General features: G+C 35.1%; 3 protein-coding genes across 3 annotated transcripts; 1 reads left to right on the forward strand and 2 right to left on the reverse strand.

The window, feature by feature from the left end:
• Nucleotides 1–80: 80 nt before the first annotated feature.
• On the forward strand, nt 81–5,991 carry LOC127966088 (multicilin). Its single transcript, XM_052566937.1, has 5 exons — nt 81–90; nt 1,121–1,171; nt 1,421–1,485; nt 3,363–3,473; nt 5,050–5,991. The coding sequence occupies exons 1-5, from the start codon at nt 81–83 to the stop codon at nt 5,689–5,691; spliced, it is 879 nt and encodes a 292-aa protein (XP_052422897.1). The 3' UTR covers nt 5,692–5,991.
• A 144-nt stretch (nt 5,992–6,135) lies between these two features.
• Nucleotides 6,136–17,070, reverse strand: pstpip2 (proline-serine-threonine phosphatase interacting protein 2). The gene is made up of 15 exons (XM_052567830.1): nt 16,838–17,070; nt 16,014–16,114; nt 14,915–14,989; nt 14,459–14,493; nt 14,272–14,378; nt 13,105–13,167; nt 12,413–12,511; nt 10,683–10,728; nt 8,922–9,001; nt 8,515–8,613; nt 8,344–8,440; nt 7,234–7,306; nt 7,086–7,120; nt 6,927–6,997; nt 6,136–6,766 (listed from the first exon to the last, which is right to left on the reverse strand). Exons 1-14 carry the CDS (start codon nt 16,868–16,870, stop codon nt 6,942–6,944), a joined length of 999 nt encoding a protein of 332 aa, XP_052423790.1. The 5' UTR covers nt 16,871–17,070; the 3' UTR covers nt 6,136–6,766; nt 6,927–6,941.
• Nucleotides 17,071–18,743: 1,673 nt separating this feature from the next.
• Nucleotides 18,744–21,437, reverse strand: sub1a (SUB1 regulator of transcription a). The gene is made up of 5 exons (XM_052567832.1): nt 21,280–21,437; nt 20,763–20,832; nt 20,434–20,553; nt 20,210–20,318; nt 18,744–19,230 (listed from the first exon to the last, which is right to left on the reverse strand). The coding sequence occupies exons 2-5, from the start codon at nt 20,829–20,831 to the stop codon at nt 19,151–19,153; spliced, it is 378 nt and encodes a 125-aa protein (XP_052423792.1). The 5' UTR covers nt 20,832; nt 21,280–21,437; the 3' UTR covers nt 18,744–19,150.
• Between the last annotated feature and the right edge of the window lie 180 nt (nt 21,438–21,617).

Raw genomic sequence — 21,617 nt, forward strand, 5'->3', positions numbered from 1 at the left:
TTCTGCATATTATTCAGAACAAAAAAAGAGCAAAGCATTACGTATTATTGTAATAATGGTAGTCGGATAGTCTTTTAAAGATGAAATCGAGTAACATGCTTTATGGCTCCTAAGAATGTCTGCTCTAAAAGCCTATAAAACTGAATAATCAATAAGTACATTAGTGTACTTCCTGACAAACCCATCAACAACATTGTTCTTTCCAGCAGGGAAAGATCTTCACACATTCCTCAGTGGACACTGCTTTGTTCATTCAACACTAGAATAGAATAGAATAGAATAGAGTTAAGCATCTTTCAGTGCTGTTATTGTTAATTAAATCTACTAAAAATGCTTCAAAAATTGAAATAAAGCGTATGAAAAGAAAATTATCAAATTAAATAAAAGTAGATGGAAAAACTGCATTTGAAGTACTAAAAAGTTAAGCAGATTTTTCAAATGAAACGATATATGGTTCGGGAAAGGTCTTGGATTTGGGATTCGCACTGACCCCAAAACTATCGGCACCAACCTGTAACATTTAATAGACTTAATTAAGTCTAACTTAACATTTGAATAAATACTTTAATAGTATAGTAATGAAATAACTGGGGTTCTCAAATTATAATTCTATCTTATTTTCATTTTTATTTTATCACACTAGTGGCCTCTGGCTGTATAGATAATATTATTTAATAGAATAGAATAGAATAGGATAGAATAGAATTAAAAGGCCAAACACTTTTAAAAAACTTTTCTGTAAAATTTTACAGACAGTAGGAATATTTAAAGAATTGTACATCTTAAAACTTTATTCTCTTCTGACATTGTACGAATGCTGTAAGAACGCGTAGTTGTTCTCCAAACAAAAACTGCAGATTCTTTATCCTGACGTCGAGGATTCCGTGCGTGAAGTGGCGCTCTGAAGCGCGCGGACTCGAGGCACGCGTCGCCACACACGTGACGCACCTGACGACAACGGTCACATCAACAGAGTATCATCACTCCAGCATGCAGAGCTGCTGCTATCCTCAGCTGCCTTATCTCACGGTAGTGCTGCTACAGTACAATTAATGAAAAACTCATAGAAATTTGGATGGGGGTCATTTAATAACATTAAACAATTACTTTCTCTCAGCAGGAGCATCAGCCAACCAATCATCTGCTGAAGATCTGCTGGACTTTGACTCAGGTGAGATGTGGTTTCTGAACCTGAGAAAATGAAAATGTAGATTAAGATACAAAATTTGAAAACTGTGTTGTTACTATCATTACGTTTGAGTGACGTTAGCATTGTAATATGTTTTATTATTGTTATTTATAGCCTGTGAATTATTGTTATTTATTTTTGTATAAAAAGAAAAACAGTATTCTTTTTAGTATATATATTATTGCAGTGGGCTGAAATCAGTGTAATTTTAATTTTGTATCTAATCCACAGATGAGTGTCAGTCCACTGATACACATTTAAGGACATATGAAGACCACACAGAGCTGAATAGACAGGTGGGTTTAATCCAGAAGCAGTTCAGTTCTGTTTTAACCATAAATTCATTGACTGAGATGACCTGTTGGGCCAAGTTTCCCAGGTTTACCCAACCTTTGGAGACTGAAAGTTGTTCAAGCCTTGATCCACTCTTTAATCCAAGACAGGTGATAGATGTAGATGAACATAGATTTAAAGGGGCCATGACACTTTTAAAAAAAAAATCATTTTAAAATTTTACTTGAGGTGTACTTATGATGTTAATTAAGTTTTTTTACACACACAAAAACAAAACAAAATAGTGGTAAAATGATTATTTTCAACCCTCATTCTGAACCTCTCAGAAACAGGCTGTTTTTAAGGGGTGGTCCTTTAAGGCTTCTCAGTAATCAGCATCTGTTATGATTGGCTGACTTTATCACAAAGGAAAGAGTCTCAACGTCTCCTCACCACTGCATGAGTGTTTTGACAACCTGATCAAAATAAAACCGTCATTTCCAAAAAAAGCGTTATGAAATCATTTACTTACGGTTTGTGATGCAGCAGCAGTCAGGTCTAGTACCGCTTCAGCTTTCCACAAATGTTTCTTTGTGAACGTTTTATGACACAGTGCCTCGTTTACAAAACAAAATACTCCGATCAATCCTCAGACACGATCCGCTCATGCTGGGATCCTTTTGATATCTGTATGAAGACGTGAACGAGCTGTTTTAACCAAGTGCATCAAAGCGAATGTTCTTTCACTTTATTTGTCCTACTGACAAGAGACTCAAGCGTGTGGACTGTGTCAAAGGAAACACGCATCTGTAGCAGCAGTGACTGTAATTTATATTTGCTTTTGACACGACACAACACTCATATTTAGCATGCTCAAGGGCCTATGCTGAGAAGATCTGTTGATGTGTTGCTCTGGAGGCAGTTTATGCAAACAACAGTTTTCTGACGGTTATTACATAAATGCTTTTTAATTGATGATGAGGGCATTTTAAGTTATAAAACTTGCAGGATGTATTAAGAATACAAAGACCTCTTCTAGTGAAAACATCAAGGGAAATTTGGTTTCTCGTGTCCATTTTTGAAGTCAAAATTGCCCCTAGTCCAAGAATCAGCCAAAATACCCCACTTCAGTATAATCTCATGTATTCCCAAATCATCCTGAGTTAAGTGACTGCATTTATTTTACTCCTTGGACTGGCCAGTGAAACATCTGAAAACGAAACGTCTTGGCTTCTCTAAAATAGTTTTTAAGAAGTTAAAGTGTGGTTTATTATTGGTCACCAGCGGGAAACTACAGAATCAGAACATGCTCACTTTCTCAACAATACGCAAATAAATATTTTTTTCATTTAATGTAACAAAGACCATTTTTTCAAAGAGACTTCACTACAAACTCATAAGATCCAGGTCTCGTTCACAGATGTAACCTGTGGGATTAAACAAGTTAAAAACATTTTAGAGAACTGGAAAAACATTCGCACACTGCAGCTGCTGATTTCTACATAAAAATGTCCTATGTGACATAATTGTCGACCACTTCTCTTTTTGTTTGTTATATTGCTTAGTGACTCAGAAATTATTATCTTGCCTCAGCAAGTGTTGTTCAGACCACAGTTTGTCAGTGCGACCGTATATTTGTAATTTAAATAACTGAGCAATCTATTCAGATTCTGCGGCATGTCATCTGATGCCATCAATGGTTTCTTATGAAAATGCATAAGCATGATAATGATTCTGCACTTGTTCAGGTTTGCGACTGTGAATGAGCTCATTCTGTTTTGAGGGCACATGTTTGACTAGATCATCATGAATCACATTATCTCATGTCTCCATGCCAGTGCTTGCATACTTGACTAAGTGTGTTAGTGAGTAATAATCATTTGTCTCTCTCTCTCTGCAGCTTCATGCCACACTCAGGAGAAAGCAAGAGGAAATATCTGCCCTAAAGGAGACAAATGCCCAGCTGAGAAATCTGGCTAAACAGACTGAAAACTATGCCACAATAATAGATGTAAAGGATTTTTTCCTGAAAATAATCAAGACAATACAGTACATTAGAATTCCTTACAATTACAGTGTACAGTTGCCAGTTTTTTATCTCACAATTCTGACTTTAGTTTTGCAATTCTAAATTTAATCTTGTAATTATTACATTTTTCTCAGATAAAAAAAATAGCAATTAAGAATTCAGTATGATGAGATTCAACCAGGAAGTCTTAGTTAATATCTCGCAATATTGACCTTTTTTTGCAAATGTCTATCTGAGAGAAAAGTCAGAGTTTGTGATATTTATATCTTATACTTCTGACTTTTTATATATAAATATATATATATATATATATATATATATATATATATATATATATATATAAACTCATAAAAACTTCTTACAATTCCAAATTTACATTTAGTAATTATGACTTTTTTTTTTTTTTTGGTTTGTTTTAGCCATGAATAAAATATAGAAAAAGCTTATTGTGACATTATTATCTCACAATTGTGAATTTGTTATTTGGTATTGCAAGATTCCACGAAAAGTCTGAATTCTGTGTTTATATCTTGCGTGCAATTATGTGAATATTAATAAAAAAAATAACTTCCCCATTAATGAATAAAATATGAATGAAATTAATCATAAATATTAATAAAAATTTTCATCTGAGAAAATAAGTAAAAAACGCAACAATCTCAGAATTGCATGAGTTTATATTTTAGACTTCTGACTTTTTTCTCAGATATAAACTTTTAATTCAATTTTAATTTAATTCGGAGGGAAAAATCATATCGAGGTAATTTTGACTTTTTATCTCACATTTCTGAATTCTTATAATTGCTAGTTTATATCCTGCAATTATAAATGTATATCTCACAAATTACGTTCTGACGTTTTCTTATTGTGAGCTTATATTTGATAAAAAATAATTGAGAGATATTAAATCAGGATTGTTGAAATAAAGTCAATTGTGAGATAAAAAGTTCCAATTACTTTTTATTATTATTAATCACAGGAAAATGCTTTCATAGATAGCAGTGATTATGAAAAAAAAAATTCCAGGCCTTGAAATCACAACATATATTCAGCAAAAATGCAACATAAAATCAAAAATGAATTCAAAAGTTATTTCACTTTTCACTTTTCACCTGTGCATGTTATTCCAATGAAGAAAGGTTTGTCTTTGTCCCGTTACAGTTACACCCACTTTCACCATTTCAATCCATTCCCAAATATTTTCTAAATTAATTTCCTGTTTCACCCTGAAATAAGCCATATTTTGAAGTAAAATGCATTGTGAACAGTATTTCATAACATATTTTTATTAAATATATGATTAAATAATTTTTATATTCGTATATATTGAACAGTTTATGGATGAAATGGGAATTATTTGCAGGTTTCGCACGTCTTTGATATTATAATTGTGACCAGTGCTGAAATGACCATTCAAAAGTCATCTGTTTTTTAAACTGTGATATTACATTACACATATATCTGTGAAACTTCAGCAGTCAGAGGGCACCAAGACCTCCACATTTTCAGTGTCACACCCTCGAATGACCATTTGTCAATTCCACTTCCTGTCTACTAGGCCCTGACATCATCATTCCAGAGAGGCTCAGTATCACACTGCACTCCTGTGAGGCCAACAGAGGATCATTCTTCTGAACACTCCTGGATCTCTCTGCTGACAGAAGAAGAGCCATCAGATCCATCATCCTCAGCTTTCACTAACTCCAGCACCACTGACAAACAAAGCCCAGCATCAGGGGTCAAGAGGCAGCTGTGGTCCAGCTGGAATGACCTTCTCTGCGAAGATGTTGAAGACAACATCTTGAACTGTCCGTCCAGTTCCAAGCAGCCCAGGCTTGAAAATGAACTTGTACAAGTTGACTTGGAACATCTGAAGGCCCAGCTGGACCAGGATGAACTGGCTCCTCAGCAACTAAGAGAAGATTCACGCCTGACCCAGAATCAAATCCTTGAGATGTCCTCCAGAGACTTGATCGCTCAAAAGGTGAACATATTTGGGCCCTTCCATGGGCTTCGAGTGGTAACACAAACCCCATCTGTCATATCTGATCTTAACATGAGTGGAGATGATGGAAAACTGTGCTTTACGACTGCAATCAGGGACCACAGTACAGTAAAGACCAAGGTTTACCCAAGTGGAAAAGCTTTCACTTCTCACACACCAAGTGGATCTTGTAGGTTCCTTTGGGTTCCTAATTAGCATTGAAGGTCTTTGACTCAAATTATTCAAAAAGCTACATTTGTGAGAAAAAACAACTTAGTTCAGTTTAGACCAACAAAGGTCTTTATTTGAGTAAGGCTGCTTTTGAATTCCCACCATTGGTCAACCTTTCAAAACTAAAGGTTCTTTGTTGGAATCAATGATTCCATGAAGAACCTTGAACACCCATGGAACATTTCAATGCACAAAAGGTTCTTCATAGTGGAAAAAGGTTCTTTAGATTTAGAAAGTTCCAATTGGATATTTAAATAACTTTCCGCTGCAAGGTTTCACATGTGACCTTAAATGTGACCTATTCTCCTGTGACCTTGTGAGGAAACAAAAAGTCAACTGAATCTGCAGTTATCTTGGAAACAGTTTTTTTATCTTCTCAACAGAGGAATAAAGCTGACATACCACAATGTTCATCACAGGACAAGGAGATCAAATAGTATATACAGTACATTTATTGAAGCAATAGATCCAGTGATGCAGGACTCTGTATTGACAGTGTGTAGAATTTTACACTAGAAATAAATTATATTTTTGTGGTCTTTATAAAAAGCTGATTTAAAAGCGAAGCATGTCATTTCTGGACCACTAGCTACACCAAACTGAATTTAAAAAATAATGATAAAAGAACTGGTCCTTTCATGTTTTTTCCATTGGTTGACCAAACACGTAGCCCCACCTCCAAACTCACCCCATTGGTTGAGCCCAATAAGGCTGTTCAAACACACTACAGTTTTATTTGATGCCACTAGTGGTACAAAATTGTACATCTTCTATACAGTAAATAAAATACTAATATTTCCACAACATTGTTTGTTGATGTTATCAGTGTAGTGAGAACTTCAGGATTTGACTTTTTATGACTATGTAATAGTGTCAAAGCTCACTGTGTTTGCATGTTTTTTCATACAGAGACAGGAAATTTCTTCATGCCAGGCTACAATATATTCTCACCACATGGTATGAAGAAGCTGGCAACAGCATTAGAAGGTAATCAATGTGCGTCTCAACCCACAAATGCCTTCACAATATTCCTATTGAGCAGCAAAAGGGCTTGCAAAGACTGAAAAAGAAAAAAAATGAATAACTTAAACACCATTTCCTCAAGGGAGCATTCCAGGGATTTATAAACAACATTATTAACTGTATATTACTTGCTCCAGCATTAATATTATATGTTTGTAAATTGTACGTCAAGGTTACATTCCTGCCAGAATTCTTACCGAGTCACGATCTTATTAGTATCGTATTAGGCTGTATCCTGGTTCTGCTACAGTTGAGTATAAAGGATCATCTGAGGATGAAAGATGCAAGAAATGGGAATTGAATAAACAGAAGAAGAAGTATAAACTCATTACTATATGCATAGCATATTTTCATACTTTCTGCAACTGGTGGTGGAGGTGCTGCTGCTCTCCTGAAATAATGCACAGCAAGACGTAAGGTAATATTAAAGCTGATAGTCATATTTACATATGAACACAATGGGAAACTTGTGAAATCTGCCATCTGTGAGGAGTGAGGGCTCACCTGCCAGCCGTGGGAAGGGAACGAGTGGGAGCTGATCTCTGATTATTGTAGAAGTTCTCATACAGAACAGATGCTGAGAAAAGATCAAGTTCATAAACATTATGGGACAGTTTGACCAAACATAAAATGTCATCATAAAAAAGTTCATGCAATTTCTTTTCTTTACAACAGACCATCAAGCTCTGATAAGGACAAAGGAAGGGTTATTATAGTTAACTAAGCATGTATTCACACCAGGAAATGTTTTTCATCTTATTTTCTTTTATCAGCTACAAACACAATATGAAGAAACTTATGAACATCAGATCAGACAATAAACGATGTTGTAACAAGGATTTTGCGAAGACGAAGAAGTGCTGCAATACGGTTTCAACGGAGAGAGCATGCGAAAAAAAAAGCGAAAGTGAAACTTAAAAAAACTGCGCACATGGGAAAGCGATTGCAGGTTTTCACAAGTGTCAGCTAACTGCGCGATTGCCCGTAAACAACCCCAACCGTACCAGAGTTTGTTTGGAACTGAACCGAGACCACCTCTTCAGCTGGGTCTCGGTTCGGTTGCACCAGAGTGCGAATGCTGTATTCACACATGCCAAAAAGATCCTCACCAAAGGGGGAAACGAACCAGAGTTTGTTTCAATCAAACCAAACAAGACGGGTGTGAGTACACCCTAAAAGTAAAACAGAAACTAAAATTTTGTAAGAATTGTTACTTAAAACTTTAACTTAAGCAGAATAAAATACAAAAACGTTTTGTTTCAGCTAGATGCCAAAGCTACATTTCACATTTTAATTTAGTTTAACTGGATGTGGTAAAATACTTAAAAATGGGATAAAATTAATTAAAACTATATTAAAAATGACAATTTTAAATTAAGTTAGAATTAAATTTTAAAACTGATTAAAAGCATAATTAGTATTAAAAGTATTATTAAATACTTTAAAAGATAAAAGACACTTTCCAACTTTCTGCTGATCAACACTATTGATTCATGTCACCAACTTGATGTGAAATCTTTCACCCTCATACAAATTCAGCTGCATGGATTTCATTTGACCTGACTGGATGTCGCCCGAGAAGGTGTTGTTGTGAAAGCCTGCTGCTGAGAGTACCTGGTGGTTTGTCTCCAGTTCTTCTGAGGTTGATAAAATGCTCGATGTCTTCTTGAATGTTACATTGCTCCAGTGACTTCCTCACTTCCTCATAGAGCTGCATGACACAGATTCACATAGTGAGATGGGTTCCACCTGTGGGTCGTACCTGATGCCGCACAGTGAGTTTACCTCATCGCTGGTGACACACTGCTGGGAGAGATGGTTGAGATGGGTCCACACCACGTTTCTCAGGGTGCTGATCCTCTCCATTTCCTGTTTTTCAAAAAACTGTGGCAAAAATGCACACCAGATTAATTCATTCATTCCTCATTCAGTACACCAGTCAGTCAATAAACACCAAATATATTACAACTTGTCGAAGCATGTTTTAATTTAGGCAATTTATGTTTAATTCAGTAGATTTTTTTTTACCTTTAATGGTTTTACAATCAACACAAGCAATTTACAATTCACTTCCAGGAGGTATGCAGGCTTCACATGACCTGACATGAGCGTGTTTGATTTGTCATCGATCTGTTTTGATACACAGTCATCAGTGTTGGAGTGTGTGATGCAGGGTGGGGCGTAAAGCTCACCTCACAGGCTTTGACATGCTCGTTCAGCCACTCCTCTCTCAACTTCCCCAACAAGGACACATTCTGACTATATATCCTGTCTATTATGGAGTTGAAAAAAAAAGGACATTAAAATTAGAAATAGAAGTGCTGTGTTGTGTTTATGGCTGGTCTATACAGATAAATAGTCACATCGCAATATTACATCTTCTGATGATTTTTAAATCATACCTTAATTTTATTTCTCAGCTTACCCATCATTTTAACAAAACATTGTTTTACATTGCTTTACTAAATAGCAAAAGATACGTATTAATGTGCATTTTAATACACTAATATAACAATACATAGACATATAAACCACATACATTTCTTTAAAACATTTTTTTCTGCTAACGATTCCACTTCCTTAATTGTTTTATTTTATTTTACTTCTTAGCAAATAATTTTTTTTTTATTACTTTTTTTATTATTATTATTATTATTATTATAGAACTTTAATTATATCATTTTGATATTCTGATAGATATTTCATAGACTTTTCTTTTTAGAAGTGACACAAATGGAGTCCAATATTTGGCCTTAAAATATATTAAACAATACCAATAATACTAAACAACCATATTTAATTAATTCATTTATTTTTATAAAATACTTTTGACAAAACTGATAAAGTGTGTCTGGTCCTACACATATTGACATATGAACAACCAGTCCATAACTACACAAGCCTTAAGACTCATTCAGTTTGGAATCAGAATACTCAGCAGTGTGTTGCTGATTCACTAAAAATAACTGACTCATAAGGCTTAATAATTTGGGAATCAGATCAAACTGATTAAAGAGTACTTTGTCGATTTACTGAAAAGAACCAACTCATAAGACTCAATCATTCACTACACTAATCTAACTATTAATTTTGCGCTGTAGATTTAATAGCAGTTTTCAAAATGGCCAATTATTAGTTGAATAAAGGGGATAGTTCACCCAAAAATGAAAATTTTATGTTTATCTGTTTACCCCCAGGGCATCCAAGATGTAGGTAACTTTGTTTCTTCAGTAGAACATAAATTATGATTTTTTTTAACTCTGCCACCTATCTCTCAAGTGGACCATTGGTACTCCAAATTGAGATTGTAGATAGAGTGTCAATGGTCTATTTGAGAGATAGGTGGCTGTAATGCACTTATAAGTCTGCGATCTTCCGTAAAGCAAGAAGAAGAAGAAGTTGCGTCATGCTGTTGAGAATGCCCTCAGGACAGTTCGGACATTGCGGTGATTCGGAGGTAAAAACTATATAAATACTGTTCAGTTTTTTGCACAGACCAATCGTTTTGTGTCTTTACCACCATTGTATCATCACAAGCCTCAGGGATTAATTTGGTATGTCCGTTTATGTTTTATTTACTCTCAAAGCCGTAATTCCCATTCACTTCCATTATAAGACTGACAGACTGCAACAGTTTGAGTTAAAAATCTTTGTTTGTGTTCTCCTGAAGAAACAAAGTCACCTAGATCCTGGATGTCCTGGGGGTAAACAGATAAACATAAATTTTTCATTTTTGGGTGAACTATCCCTTTAATTTGCCAGATGAATATATAGGTCCATCATTCGTCTTAATGCTCTTATATGTATAGGTTGTGTAATTAGCCTAATGACAAGTTTGCAAATAAACATAGCCAGATTTGTAAAAAAAACCTGCATACACGCATATATATACCCTGGTTAAAATATATTATTATAAGTGAGTATATTATTATTGCATTTGCTGACATTCTTACCGGCTTCCTCTGCCGTCTGCTTGGCTTGCTGTGTTTTGGCATACAGCTTGAAGCATAAGAGAGAAACATCATTTTTACAACAGGATGTCTTTGAATAGTCATTCACATCTTACAAGCACATAATACAAATAGCTAAATGGCCCTTCTCTCTTTTTTAGCTGTTCTCTAAAAACACTCGCTACAAAGGTTTTATAGCCTTTCAACAGCTCCAGAGTCTTGTCCTCAGGGGATTAAAAATACGTCCAACACTGCTGCGATGTTTTAGAATGACTTACAGCGCTGTACATCCCCCAGCAGTCATGGTTTGTTTTGCATGCTGCTTTGCTGTACTAACTCATTTGCCTCCTCTCAAGAGATGCAGCTCTATGGAATTTAGGCCTGGATTCATCTCTGCTTCTATCTCCATTTATAAAAGGAAGTGTTCTGGGTAAACATTAGTTTCTATCATGTCTAACACACAAAACAGAACTAGATCTGAATTACTTGAAGGACATTTGAGTGCTTGCAAAGCAGCGAAAAGATAGTGTTACAGTTTTAGGCATTATATTTTCAAAGGATTGTTCACCAAAGAATGAAAACTGTGTCATAATTTACCCACCCTCAAGTTGTTCCAAACCTGTATGAGTTTCTTTCTTCTGCTTGACACAAAAGAAGATATTTTGAAGAATGTTGGTAACCAAACTGTTGGCTTCCTTAGTTTGGAACAACTTGAAGACGAGCGAGTAATGACAGAAAATGGTAAAACAGATGCAAGAAAGGAATATGAATTAGAATTAATTTGCAAATATCAAAATAATGTCATCACTGCCAGTTAGATCTCGATTCTTCCATATCATTCCAGAATGCTTGATTCTGATTGGCTGGAATGTGTGCTTTATTGTGCAGGAAGTTCCCGTCAGGTTTAATCACCATTCTAAACTAATGTTCTGGCTAATACATAACAAATTATCAAAAGTCAAGTCACCTTTTATTGTCTACCAAAAGCAGTCACTGTTTCTTTTTCCTGTTTTCACACTTGCCCACACACACTTGAACACACACTGCCCAGCAACTAGCAATTAATTTCCCTGCTAAAAAAGGTCAACATTTCCTACTAGCAAGAAGTTAGCACTATTCATTTGTTGAAGCAGTTAAACACAAATTTACCATCAGTAGAACACTCCAGAGCACAAACTCTGTATTTCACACATGCTTAATCTGTTTCTCTCTCACACATACACAAATCAATGACTTAAAGGGATAGTTCACTAAAAAAATCACCCTCTGTATGAGTTTCTTCCATCTGCTAAAAGCAAAAGAAGATATTTTGAAGAATGTTGGTCACCAAATAGTTGACAGTAGCCACTGACTTCCATTGTATCTTTTTTTTTCATACTTTACGAAGTCAATGGTTATTGGAAACTCCTATTTATGGACTGACATTTTATCAATCTATGTGATTGGGAAAATTTTTAAATATGAAACTTACAAAATATATGCACGTTAGTTGCTTTAGTCTGAATTTCTCATATAAGTTTAATATTTAACAGTTCAGCTTTTGGAACATCAATCCAGACATACCTTGGTAACAACTGTGTAAAAAATGCAGATAAAAGCAAAATGCAGGAAGACCGGAACAGAGAAGAGACTTCTATATATATGCACTAAAATGCAAGTGAAAGCAAGATTCTCGCAGTGGTCAAATAGGACAAAAAAAAAACAGATGCACTGGCACAGTTTTAATTGCGTACCTTTTCTTGCTGCTTGGAACTGCTAGTGGAGGCGTTTCTGTTCATGTTCTGTTCTGCTTCCTCTTTATCTCGACACTTTTGCTCATAAGTCTTCTTTGCCTTAAAAAAAAAAAACACCTCGGTTTGCATTTAAAAAGTGTGACAAATACAACTTGTCTAAATGTAACTATAATCTATATTCTTTGTGAGCTATAATGTGCCATCTTTATTATACAGCACAAAGAATCACCCTACCACAGAACCACAACAAACGAATAGTGCACACATTTATTATCATGTCAAATTAATGGTTTGTTTATTTCTAGGAAAGCGTTGTATGCAACATCACACATGGTACTACAGAGTTTCAGTTCAGAACTTGTAATCACTGATGCATCATGTGACACCTTGATGTTAATAAACTTAAGGGAAACCAACCTGAATTTACCACTTTCAAGAATGCTTCATTTCAGCTTAAATGAAAAGCTGTCTTTTTAATGAACAAAGCCATTCAGCACAGATCACTTCTCATTTTGTGCAGCTAAAATCAGGTGCACTCATTCACTTCCCTCCTGCCACTGAATCAGAACATATACTTCCCAAAAAGGAAATAAGGTACCATAGATAAGTGGGCAGCTAAACCACTTATTATAGCAACAGCACTGACAACAATATACAAACTGACAACACTTTGCTCTCTCTCTTATACTTACATCAGTCGTTTTCTTATATTGAGCGGCCTTCTGCTTATGAAGAGCATCCATATGCTGTTCTACCTGAAAAAAGCACAACTTTTCAATTCATATTTTTAATGAAACATCATTATGTTCTGTAATAAATTAAGTGTAATTTTTCCCTTGATAAAAAACTTTCTTCTATACTTCTATAACAAGTCATTTGCAGGTTGATTCACCTGAACAGTGCAAACACTCTCTCACACAATTAAAACATTGTGCTATTTGTTCTGAGAATTCCGACCAGCCAGCATAGCAACACAGGCTCAACCAATGGTGTGAGTTTGGGGCGGAGCTACCTTTTTCTTTGACCAATAGCAGACGAGGTGACTACTAAATATATTGCTAATATTTAATTCTACTACAACAGATGATTTCCCAGTGCAGATTTCCTCTTAGGTTTTTAAAAAAATATTCTTCTCTGTCAGTTATTTTTTGTCACAGCTTAGGATATTTTAAATAGTGCGTTGTTAGAGACAGTATGTGATTTTATGGTGCCATCAGCCAAATAACAAGCGGCAACCTCTCGCTCTCTCTCGTGAAGCCCATACGGAAGTGACTTTAACTGTAATTCATCGACTGGCCGCTTGAGGCGTGAATCCCATAGACTGCTTTTTTTTTAAAGCATAAAAAAATAATTTTGGTCTATATAGCTAATTTTGCCGTTCATGACAACTGTGAGGGGGTGAATTCTCAGTTTAAATTATATTAAGCCTTAAAGTTCTGCATAATTAAGGGCGTGGCCTATTGAGTGACAGGTGGATTGCTGCTGTTGTCGCCATTATTGTGCTAGGTGGGTGTGGCTTCAGCAACAAGCTCCCGCTTTTTTGCCCATTTTCGTCTGGCTCTGCCTACTTTTGGCTTCAAAACCGCACTTCGAAAACCTATGGGTGACGTCACAGACACTACGTCCATGTTTTTATACAGTCTTTGGGAAATGCGCTCATTAGCAAACAAAGATGGGAGATTTCAAATCACATACTTCCAAGACATCCTGCATCCTCTGAGCAACTACTAATGAGATGAATGGGAATGCTAACTATCTCCAGGCATGAAAAGTTTGAAGAATCTTTCCATTTGGGGACAGTGGTAATGAAGAAATACCCACTTCCAATTTGATCAGTACATAATGTTTGTACACCTTACCTTCTTCCGGGCTTCTTTCTGTTTCTCTCTGAAGTCTTCTAATTTCTTTGCTTCCTCCCTCATGGTTTGGGCCAAATGCAGATGGGACAAACTCACATTTTCTGTTTCTAAACACACATTTTAAACAAAAGTAGAGTAACGTAACAATAAACTGCAATCATTAGGTTTGCGGACAGTATTTACTTACGTAATTTGAAGACATCAAGCGAACGTTTCAGGGTGCTAAAAACAGAAAAACAAAAACTTTGATGAGTATCCTTTGTGTGTAATAAAACCATTGTAAAATTGCTGACATCAGTCACTGGTATAGGACTCAGTAAAATGTCACCCCATAGTAAGAGGAAAAGCACTAACCACAAACCAACTACAAACGTGTGACCAACACAAACACTGTTTAGGTTTGTACTTTGAAAATGATCAGATACAGTCTATCAATACCGTACTGTTCAAATATGATCTTTTTGAAGGGGATCAATATTCACCAAGATCAACACAATAACATGTCATATTCAATCAAGAACCATCTGGCTAAAGAATTTAACTTTTACAAATTACAATCCTTTTGAGAAATTGCACTTTGTAAGAATATAACCATTATATTAACTGCATTAACTGTTATTATACATCAGTTATCGGTACTTACTTCATTTCGCTGTGTCCACACACTTTCTTGGACAAACCCAGCAGCTCCTTTGCATATTTTTCTTCTATCGCGGCTCTGGAAATAAATGTGTTTTTATATTTTATATCAATGTTTTTTACATAATTACTGAGTTAATCTGTTGGTTTGGTTGCCCTAAATGTATTTGTTATTAACTCTAATTTTTTATGAATTTCATAAGGCACGAATATTGAGATTTAGTTTAACACTTTCTGTATTAATGAAATATATCCACACATTTAGGTGTTTTCTCCACCATTTCTCCAACATTTTTCTATAACTCTATAACACTATCAAGACACTTATTTGTTTGTTAAAGTATCCCAGAAACAGATCATAAATCAGCTGTAGTCAGGGCATTCACATTTGTTAAATACATGTAATCACATTTGTGTCAATACAATATATTGAAAACATTGCTAATCGTGCATTGAAGGGATAATTGACCCAAAAATTTTAATTCTGGCATCATTTACTCACCCTGAAGTTATTTCATTCCTGTATGAGTTTCTTTCTTCTGTTGAACACAAAAGATGATATTTAGAGGAACACTGGAAACTCAACAGTTTCTGGTCCCTATTGATTTCTATAGCATTTTTGTTCTTTCATATGGAAATAAATAGGGACCAGCATGTGTTTGGCTACCAGCATTCTTCAATATATCTTTCTTTATGTCCGACAGATGGGAAAAAAAACTCACACAGGTTTGGAACAACTTAAGGGTGAGTAAAAGCTTGATTTTTGGTTAAACTATCCCTTTAAGAAAATAAGATGGCCCATTTTAATTTCATGTTGACTTTAACTTCCAGTATTTGTTTCTGTAACTCTTTGATTTAACACAGTGGCACTTTGGAAAAATTATTACTGTAAATCATTTTCACATCAACAACAGGAAATCTTGCAACAATGCTCTTTATGAGGTATTTTTCCCCCTCTTTCTTTGAAAAAGAAAAGACTTTGGTTACTGTAACATTCTTTTAGTTATATGTGAATGCACTAAGGAGGGTTTACCCCAATGTAGAAACATCAAGAGTTAGAGGTAAAAGTGTCAAACTGGGTGGTAATGACTGTGACTTCTCACCTGGCCTTCATGAAATCCTCGATTTCTTTACACGTCCTCTTCCCATCATTCAAGTGCTGGACGATGCTGTCATATCCAGCTGTGCTGATGATTTCAGAGTTCTGATATCACAATTGAAGAATAAAAAACAAAGAACAAAAATATAAACAAAACACATATGCTAATATTTGATCAAGTAACTTCACAAAAGCCACACAGATTATTCGTAATCTGAAAGCACATGCCAGGAATCCACAAAGTGCCACATGTATCACCAATTCCTCATGTAGCCTTCAGGAACGTGGTGGTTTGGACTGTTGACTATCATTACCCATGAGAGCTCAGTCTCTGTAATTTATAAGTCTGAGGGGCAGACATAGCATCATACCCAGAGCCACAGTCATCATGAAAAATCTCCCAAAATAAAAGCTAAGAAAACAAAACTAAATTGCACCTTATTGCCTGCTTTGCCTAATAAGGTCTCAGAGTTCTCAGGCTGCCTTTGCCAACAGTCAAATAACATGCAGACACAATTCAGCACGAGACTGCACACTGAGATGCGCTTTTTTATTAGCAATATATTATTATATAAGACTTCATTATTTGGGTTGTTTAATGGACGACAAGGCTACACATTTTGTGCTGACCACACTTCCCTTAAGGGAAATCAGTCCTGTTTCGATATGTGACAGGCGAGCTTAAAATAAAATGCTTAACTATCTGTTAAACTTATACTAATTCAAAGCAAGTTGGTTGTCATGTAGTATTATACAAGTAAACATCATGTCCACTTTATATTTCGATAAGAATTGACTATATGCCTCCACAAAATACGAAAACCTTACCCAAAAATTATCCTTGAAATGCAGTTCTCTCATTGTGTCGGCTGCTGTTAGCTCACTCAGAAAGTGACGGCGAAGTTCCGTGTAAGGCTGAAATAATGCTGTTACTGATTTTACACAGCCGTAATGGTCGGCTGCACATCGAGCATAAAAATAACAAGGATCTGCGGTCCTAAGTACGGATCTTTCACGCCTGTCCAGAGAGCGAAAGTTGCTGTGTAACAGAAAACGCACCCGCAAACTTTAGTGGACTATTCCACCACCTAGAGACTGAACTGTGAAGTTGCATTTTTTATGAAGTTGGAAAATAATGTCCCATTCTTAGAATTTGTGCTCTGTATTTATCCCATTCAAGTGCACACACACACATCAATGAGTATGAACACACTCTACTCTCTACTACTATATAGGACATCCTATATATCTTAAAAATGGCACCCAAAGCAAGCATATAAAGTGAAAAAGAAAAGGGCCTAAAATAGACCTTTGGTGCACACCGCATAATACAGGAACCAAAAAAAAAGATGATAATTCCCCAATGGTCACTGAGAAAGTTCTGTCTTTAAAATAAGAGGCCAACCCCTGCAGGGTAAACCCCTGAATATTCAAAACCTTTTCCAGATAATTTAGCAGAATACTATGATCATCAGTTGTATCGAATGCAGCATTTAAATCACTGGCTCAAAATTTCAAAAAAACATCCTTGAAAAGACAAGTTGACATAACATCAGACTCACAGCTGGAACATTAGATTCACAGTTTAAACAATTTGATGCTAGCTGTCACAAGTCACAGCCGGTTTGCAGATTTGAGTTGACAGATTTCATAGGAAATTGCAGTCTATGATGGTCAAAAACTCAGATTTTTTAGTTTCAGACTCTGATTCCATCTAGACAGCCTATTTTAGAACAAAGGGCTTTCTATTGTCACACATTTTCTAGAAACAATGCAAACGTTTGTTGTGATAGAAAAACTTTTAAGTCTGGTAGTGCTTGATCCTCGATTGCTTAGTGATGGCTGTGTTTTGAAATGTCTTCAGATTTTCACAAAGTTGAGAAGTCACTCCAGCCTTTAGCCTTAGAAACAATCTCAGCTAGCTATTAATAAAAAAAATACTTGAATACAATGGGGGTGGTGTATATTAAAAAATTATAATTAATTACATAATTAATAACATAATAGTATAATCACCTAAAACATAATAATACTACATGAACTAGGGTTAGGATTAATAGTTAACATTTAATGCATTTCTTTTAAAAATGTTATGTTTAAACCAAAATTACCAATAGATGGCTGCAGTGATCCACATATTTTGCTCACTATGGTCCAGTGATTCAAAACCAGGGGAACTTAAATAGATTCAAATTATTTAAATTTAAGTTATATTCAAATAATCACATTTAAAACAATCTAAAAAATAATATAACCTGCTCTAATAGACATAGAGCCCAGCAGCAAATTGTAACATCTTTTAAAACTGTTACAATTGTTTTTACTGAACTAGCAAGCTAATATACTAACCAAATATGTTTTTTTGATAACTGACAATATTGCAAAACATTATTATAATTTACTATATTTGCTATTTGAATAAATTTTAAAATCTAATTTATTGCTGAGATGTGATCTTTATTTGTCTTCAGTGTCACATGATCCTTCAGAATTTTTTTAAACAAACACTTTGATTTGCTGCTCAACTTTTCTGATTATTACCACTGTTGAAAACACTGATACATTTTTTTTATTCTCAGATGAATAGAAAATTCAAAAGAACATTGTTTAAAACAGATTTTTTTTGCCATCACTTTTGATAAATTTTATATTTATTTACAAATAGTACAATATATGTTATCATCAGTTTTCTGTACCTTTATAGTTGTTTGCAAAACTAAAAACAAATAAAATAAAACAGACGCAATTTTTTGTCTATCATCTTTATTAAAAATTAAGGGCACAAAATCATACCATCTCTCTAGCCAACCCCTTTGAAAACCCTAAGCACGAAAATCTCAAATTTAAAAAGACATACAATGAACAACTACCTCAATAAGACCTAACCTAAAATATTCATACAAAGTGTCCTGGTCACCACATTGGTTTTGCGAAGCATGCCGGTCTACAAAAGGCAAAACATAGCTATTATACATTTGTCAAATTTATGTCAAGGTCTCTTAGACTGTGATCTGTTCCTTGGCTGATTCAGAGAAGGTGTAGATACGGTGTTTGGGCTTTGGAGGGCAACATAAGCACAACTGCAGAGCGAGAATCTGTTTTAAAAAAGCATCCAGGTTGCCTGTGAACTGCAGACAGGTCTTATATCCTCCTCACAGCCTCGTCAATCTCACTTATCTGCTCTTTTAGTTGGTTCCACTGCTCTGGGTTCAGTGAAATACCTGTAATAAACACATCAAACAGAACTCTGAGAAATAAAAAACTTGGTCCACATATGCAAAATCCTTTTTTTTTTTTTTTGAGTTTTGCCCATTAGAGTTACTAAGTTCAATTCAATCCAAATTAGTTATTTGTTCAAATCATCACTCCATTTTAATTAAACAGAATGCTTTAGTACACAGTTGCATGTATCTATGAAAATATGTTTATTACAAGGTATTGCTATATTGGTGTATGTGAAAATGATTCACAATTAATTTTTCTTTGCATTCAGCTGGTGAAACAGTATGGAAACATGGCTGATTTGTCAGTTTCTTTTGCTTCTTGCATTTTTAAACTGTTTTGCAATTGTGCAATGGTCTTTTGGGCAAAACTATTTTTTTTAATCCATTCATGAGAAAATATACACATTATCAAGATACTGATTATATATATAGGCTATATTTAAAACTGTATTGTGTGTGTGTTTGAGTGTGTATTCCCCTGTAGAGCACAGGAAAACCCATATAGGCATAATCCATGTAACACACGGTTTTGAGAAACTGTTTTAAGCATAAACATTATAATTATAATTATTATAAATTATAATGCAATGTTATATATTTCCAAAAATGCCTAGTTAATTGTTTGTGTGCTTGTATATTTGTGTAATACATTTCGCAATTTACTTATTTTTTCCGGCTTTAGTTCCTCTTTCTAGATGTCCTTGTTACACTGTAATTATGCATTTGAATGCTGAGTAATATTATTTAACTGCATGTAGTTACTATATGGTTAGGGTTAGGATTTGTGTTCGGTTTGGGGTTACTTGCATGTAATTATGCAGAATTTATTGCTATTATAATAGCAAGTATATGCAACATGTGTAACAAAGACACCTTAATATAAAGTGTTTCCGACATACATTTAAAATGCATAGCACAATCTCAACCAGGTGCCATTTCTTCTGTCACATCTGAACCCACGAAGATCAGCACCTACCTTTCCGGCCTGGTTTCATTTCACCTTCTTGGTCTATCCAGTATTCCCGGATATCAATCAGCACTTTTCCCTTGAAATCACGAACACTCACATACCTCATCTTTCCGATCTTAATAAAAAAGAAAACAATACCTATAATATATATATATTATAATACATTATATAATTGTGCGAGGCTAATCTGCATTTAAACTAAACATATACATTTTCATTGCAATCTTCACCTGGAACATATTGTCATTTTTACTGCTACTGCTTTTAGAGCCAGATGACACTTTTGAGGTTTCTCCACTTTTTTGTTTCTTTGATGGCTTTTCTGGAGTCGCTTGCCTCTTTCTCTTTGCCTGAAAGACAGAACGTCACATCAAACACAAAGCCAGTAACATAGAAACTGTGGATTTGACATTAAAATGGTACTTCTAATGTTCTGGCAACACAAAATGGGTGGTTATTTTCACTAAATGTCCAAATTTGCATAAGTAAATACTCTTGGATGTGTGTGCTTTTCTTTCAGTTGCATAAAAGTGTAAGGTGAGGATATTGATTTCGATACCTTCGTGTCAACTTCACTGTCAGAGTCACTGTCTGAGGTAGAAGACAACACTTCCTTTGACTTTGGCATTCTGAAAAGGATGACAATGCCATTAAAAATGAAAAAGCAAACCAGGGCAAAACACAGTTGTGGAAAGCATATATGTAACTTACACTAAAATATTTAAGACATATTTTGGAACACAAAATATACATTATCTACGAGTAGGTAAGGTTGAATCTTCGTGCTTTGAAGTGATGCTCTAGCATGCAAGCTTTTAAGAAAAAAAAAATGCATTTATTTTCCAATGAAGCAATGCTTTTACTTGGACTTTTTTTAAGTTTTGCATATATTTAACAGAAAAGAATCAATGGCGTCGCTCGTTTATAACCAAGAAGGCCGCAAACGTTATGAACGCGCAGCAAGATGGCCATTTGCCAACAGTTTCCTTTCAATGAAATCTGTTATTGCAACACGTCCGCTGACATTATAGTCGTGCTCGAGTATTATAAACAGTTGCACGTATCAAATGACTTACGTGATGTCTTAAAGTAAACGTAGGGTAGATAGAGTTAAACAGAAGCTCATCCGATGTGTGCGTACATCCGTTTGTTCAAAACCTGTGCAGATTAGAGCGCGCGCTTGCGGGAGCGCCCCTGAAGACCTGCATTATGGGAATTGTAGTTTTGTGCATGTATTATCAATGCTTAAATTAAACAGCTATTATGGAAGCTGTAATGAAACGACATTTATTTTTAGGACCCGAACAATGCAGTGCATGGATCCTATTAAAATAGCTCCGTTTCTTCTGCAAAATGAATCACATTTTTGAAGGCCTTAAAATGCTCGAAAACTCACAAAATTGGACACATACAT

This window comes from Carassius gibelio, chromosome B10 (assembly GCF_023724105.1).
Source record: "Carassius gibelio isolate Cgi1373 ecotype wild population from Czech Republic chromosome B10, carGib1.2-hapl.c, whole genome shotgun sequence".
Lineage (NCBI taxonomy): Eukaryota > Metazoa > Chordata > Actinopteri > Cypriniformes > Cyprinidae > Carassius > Carassius gibelio.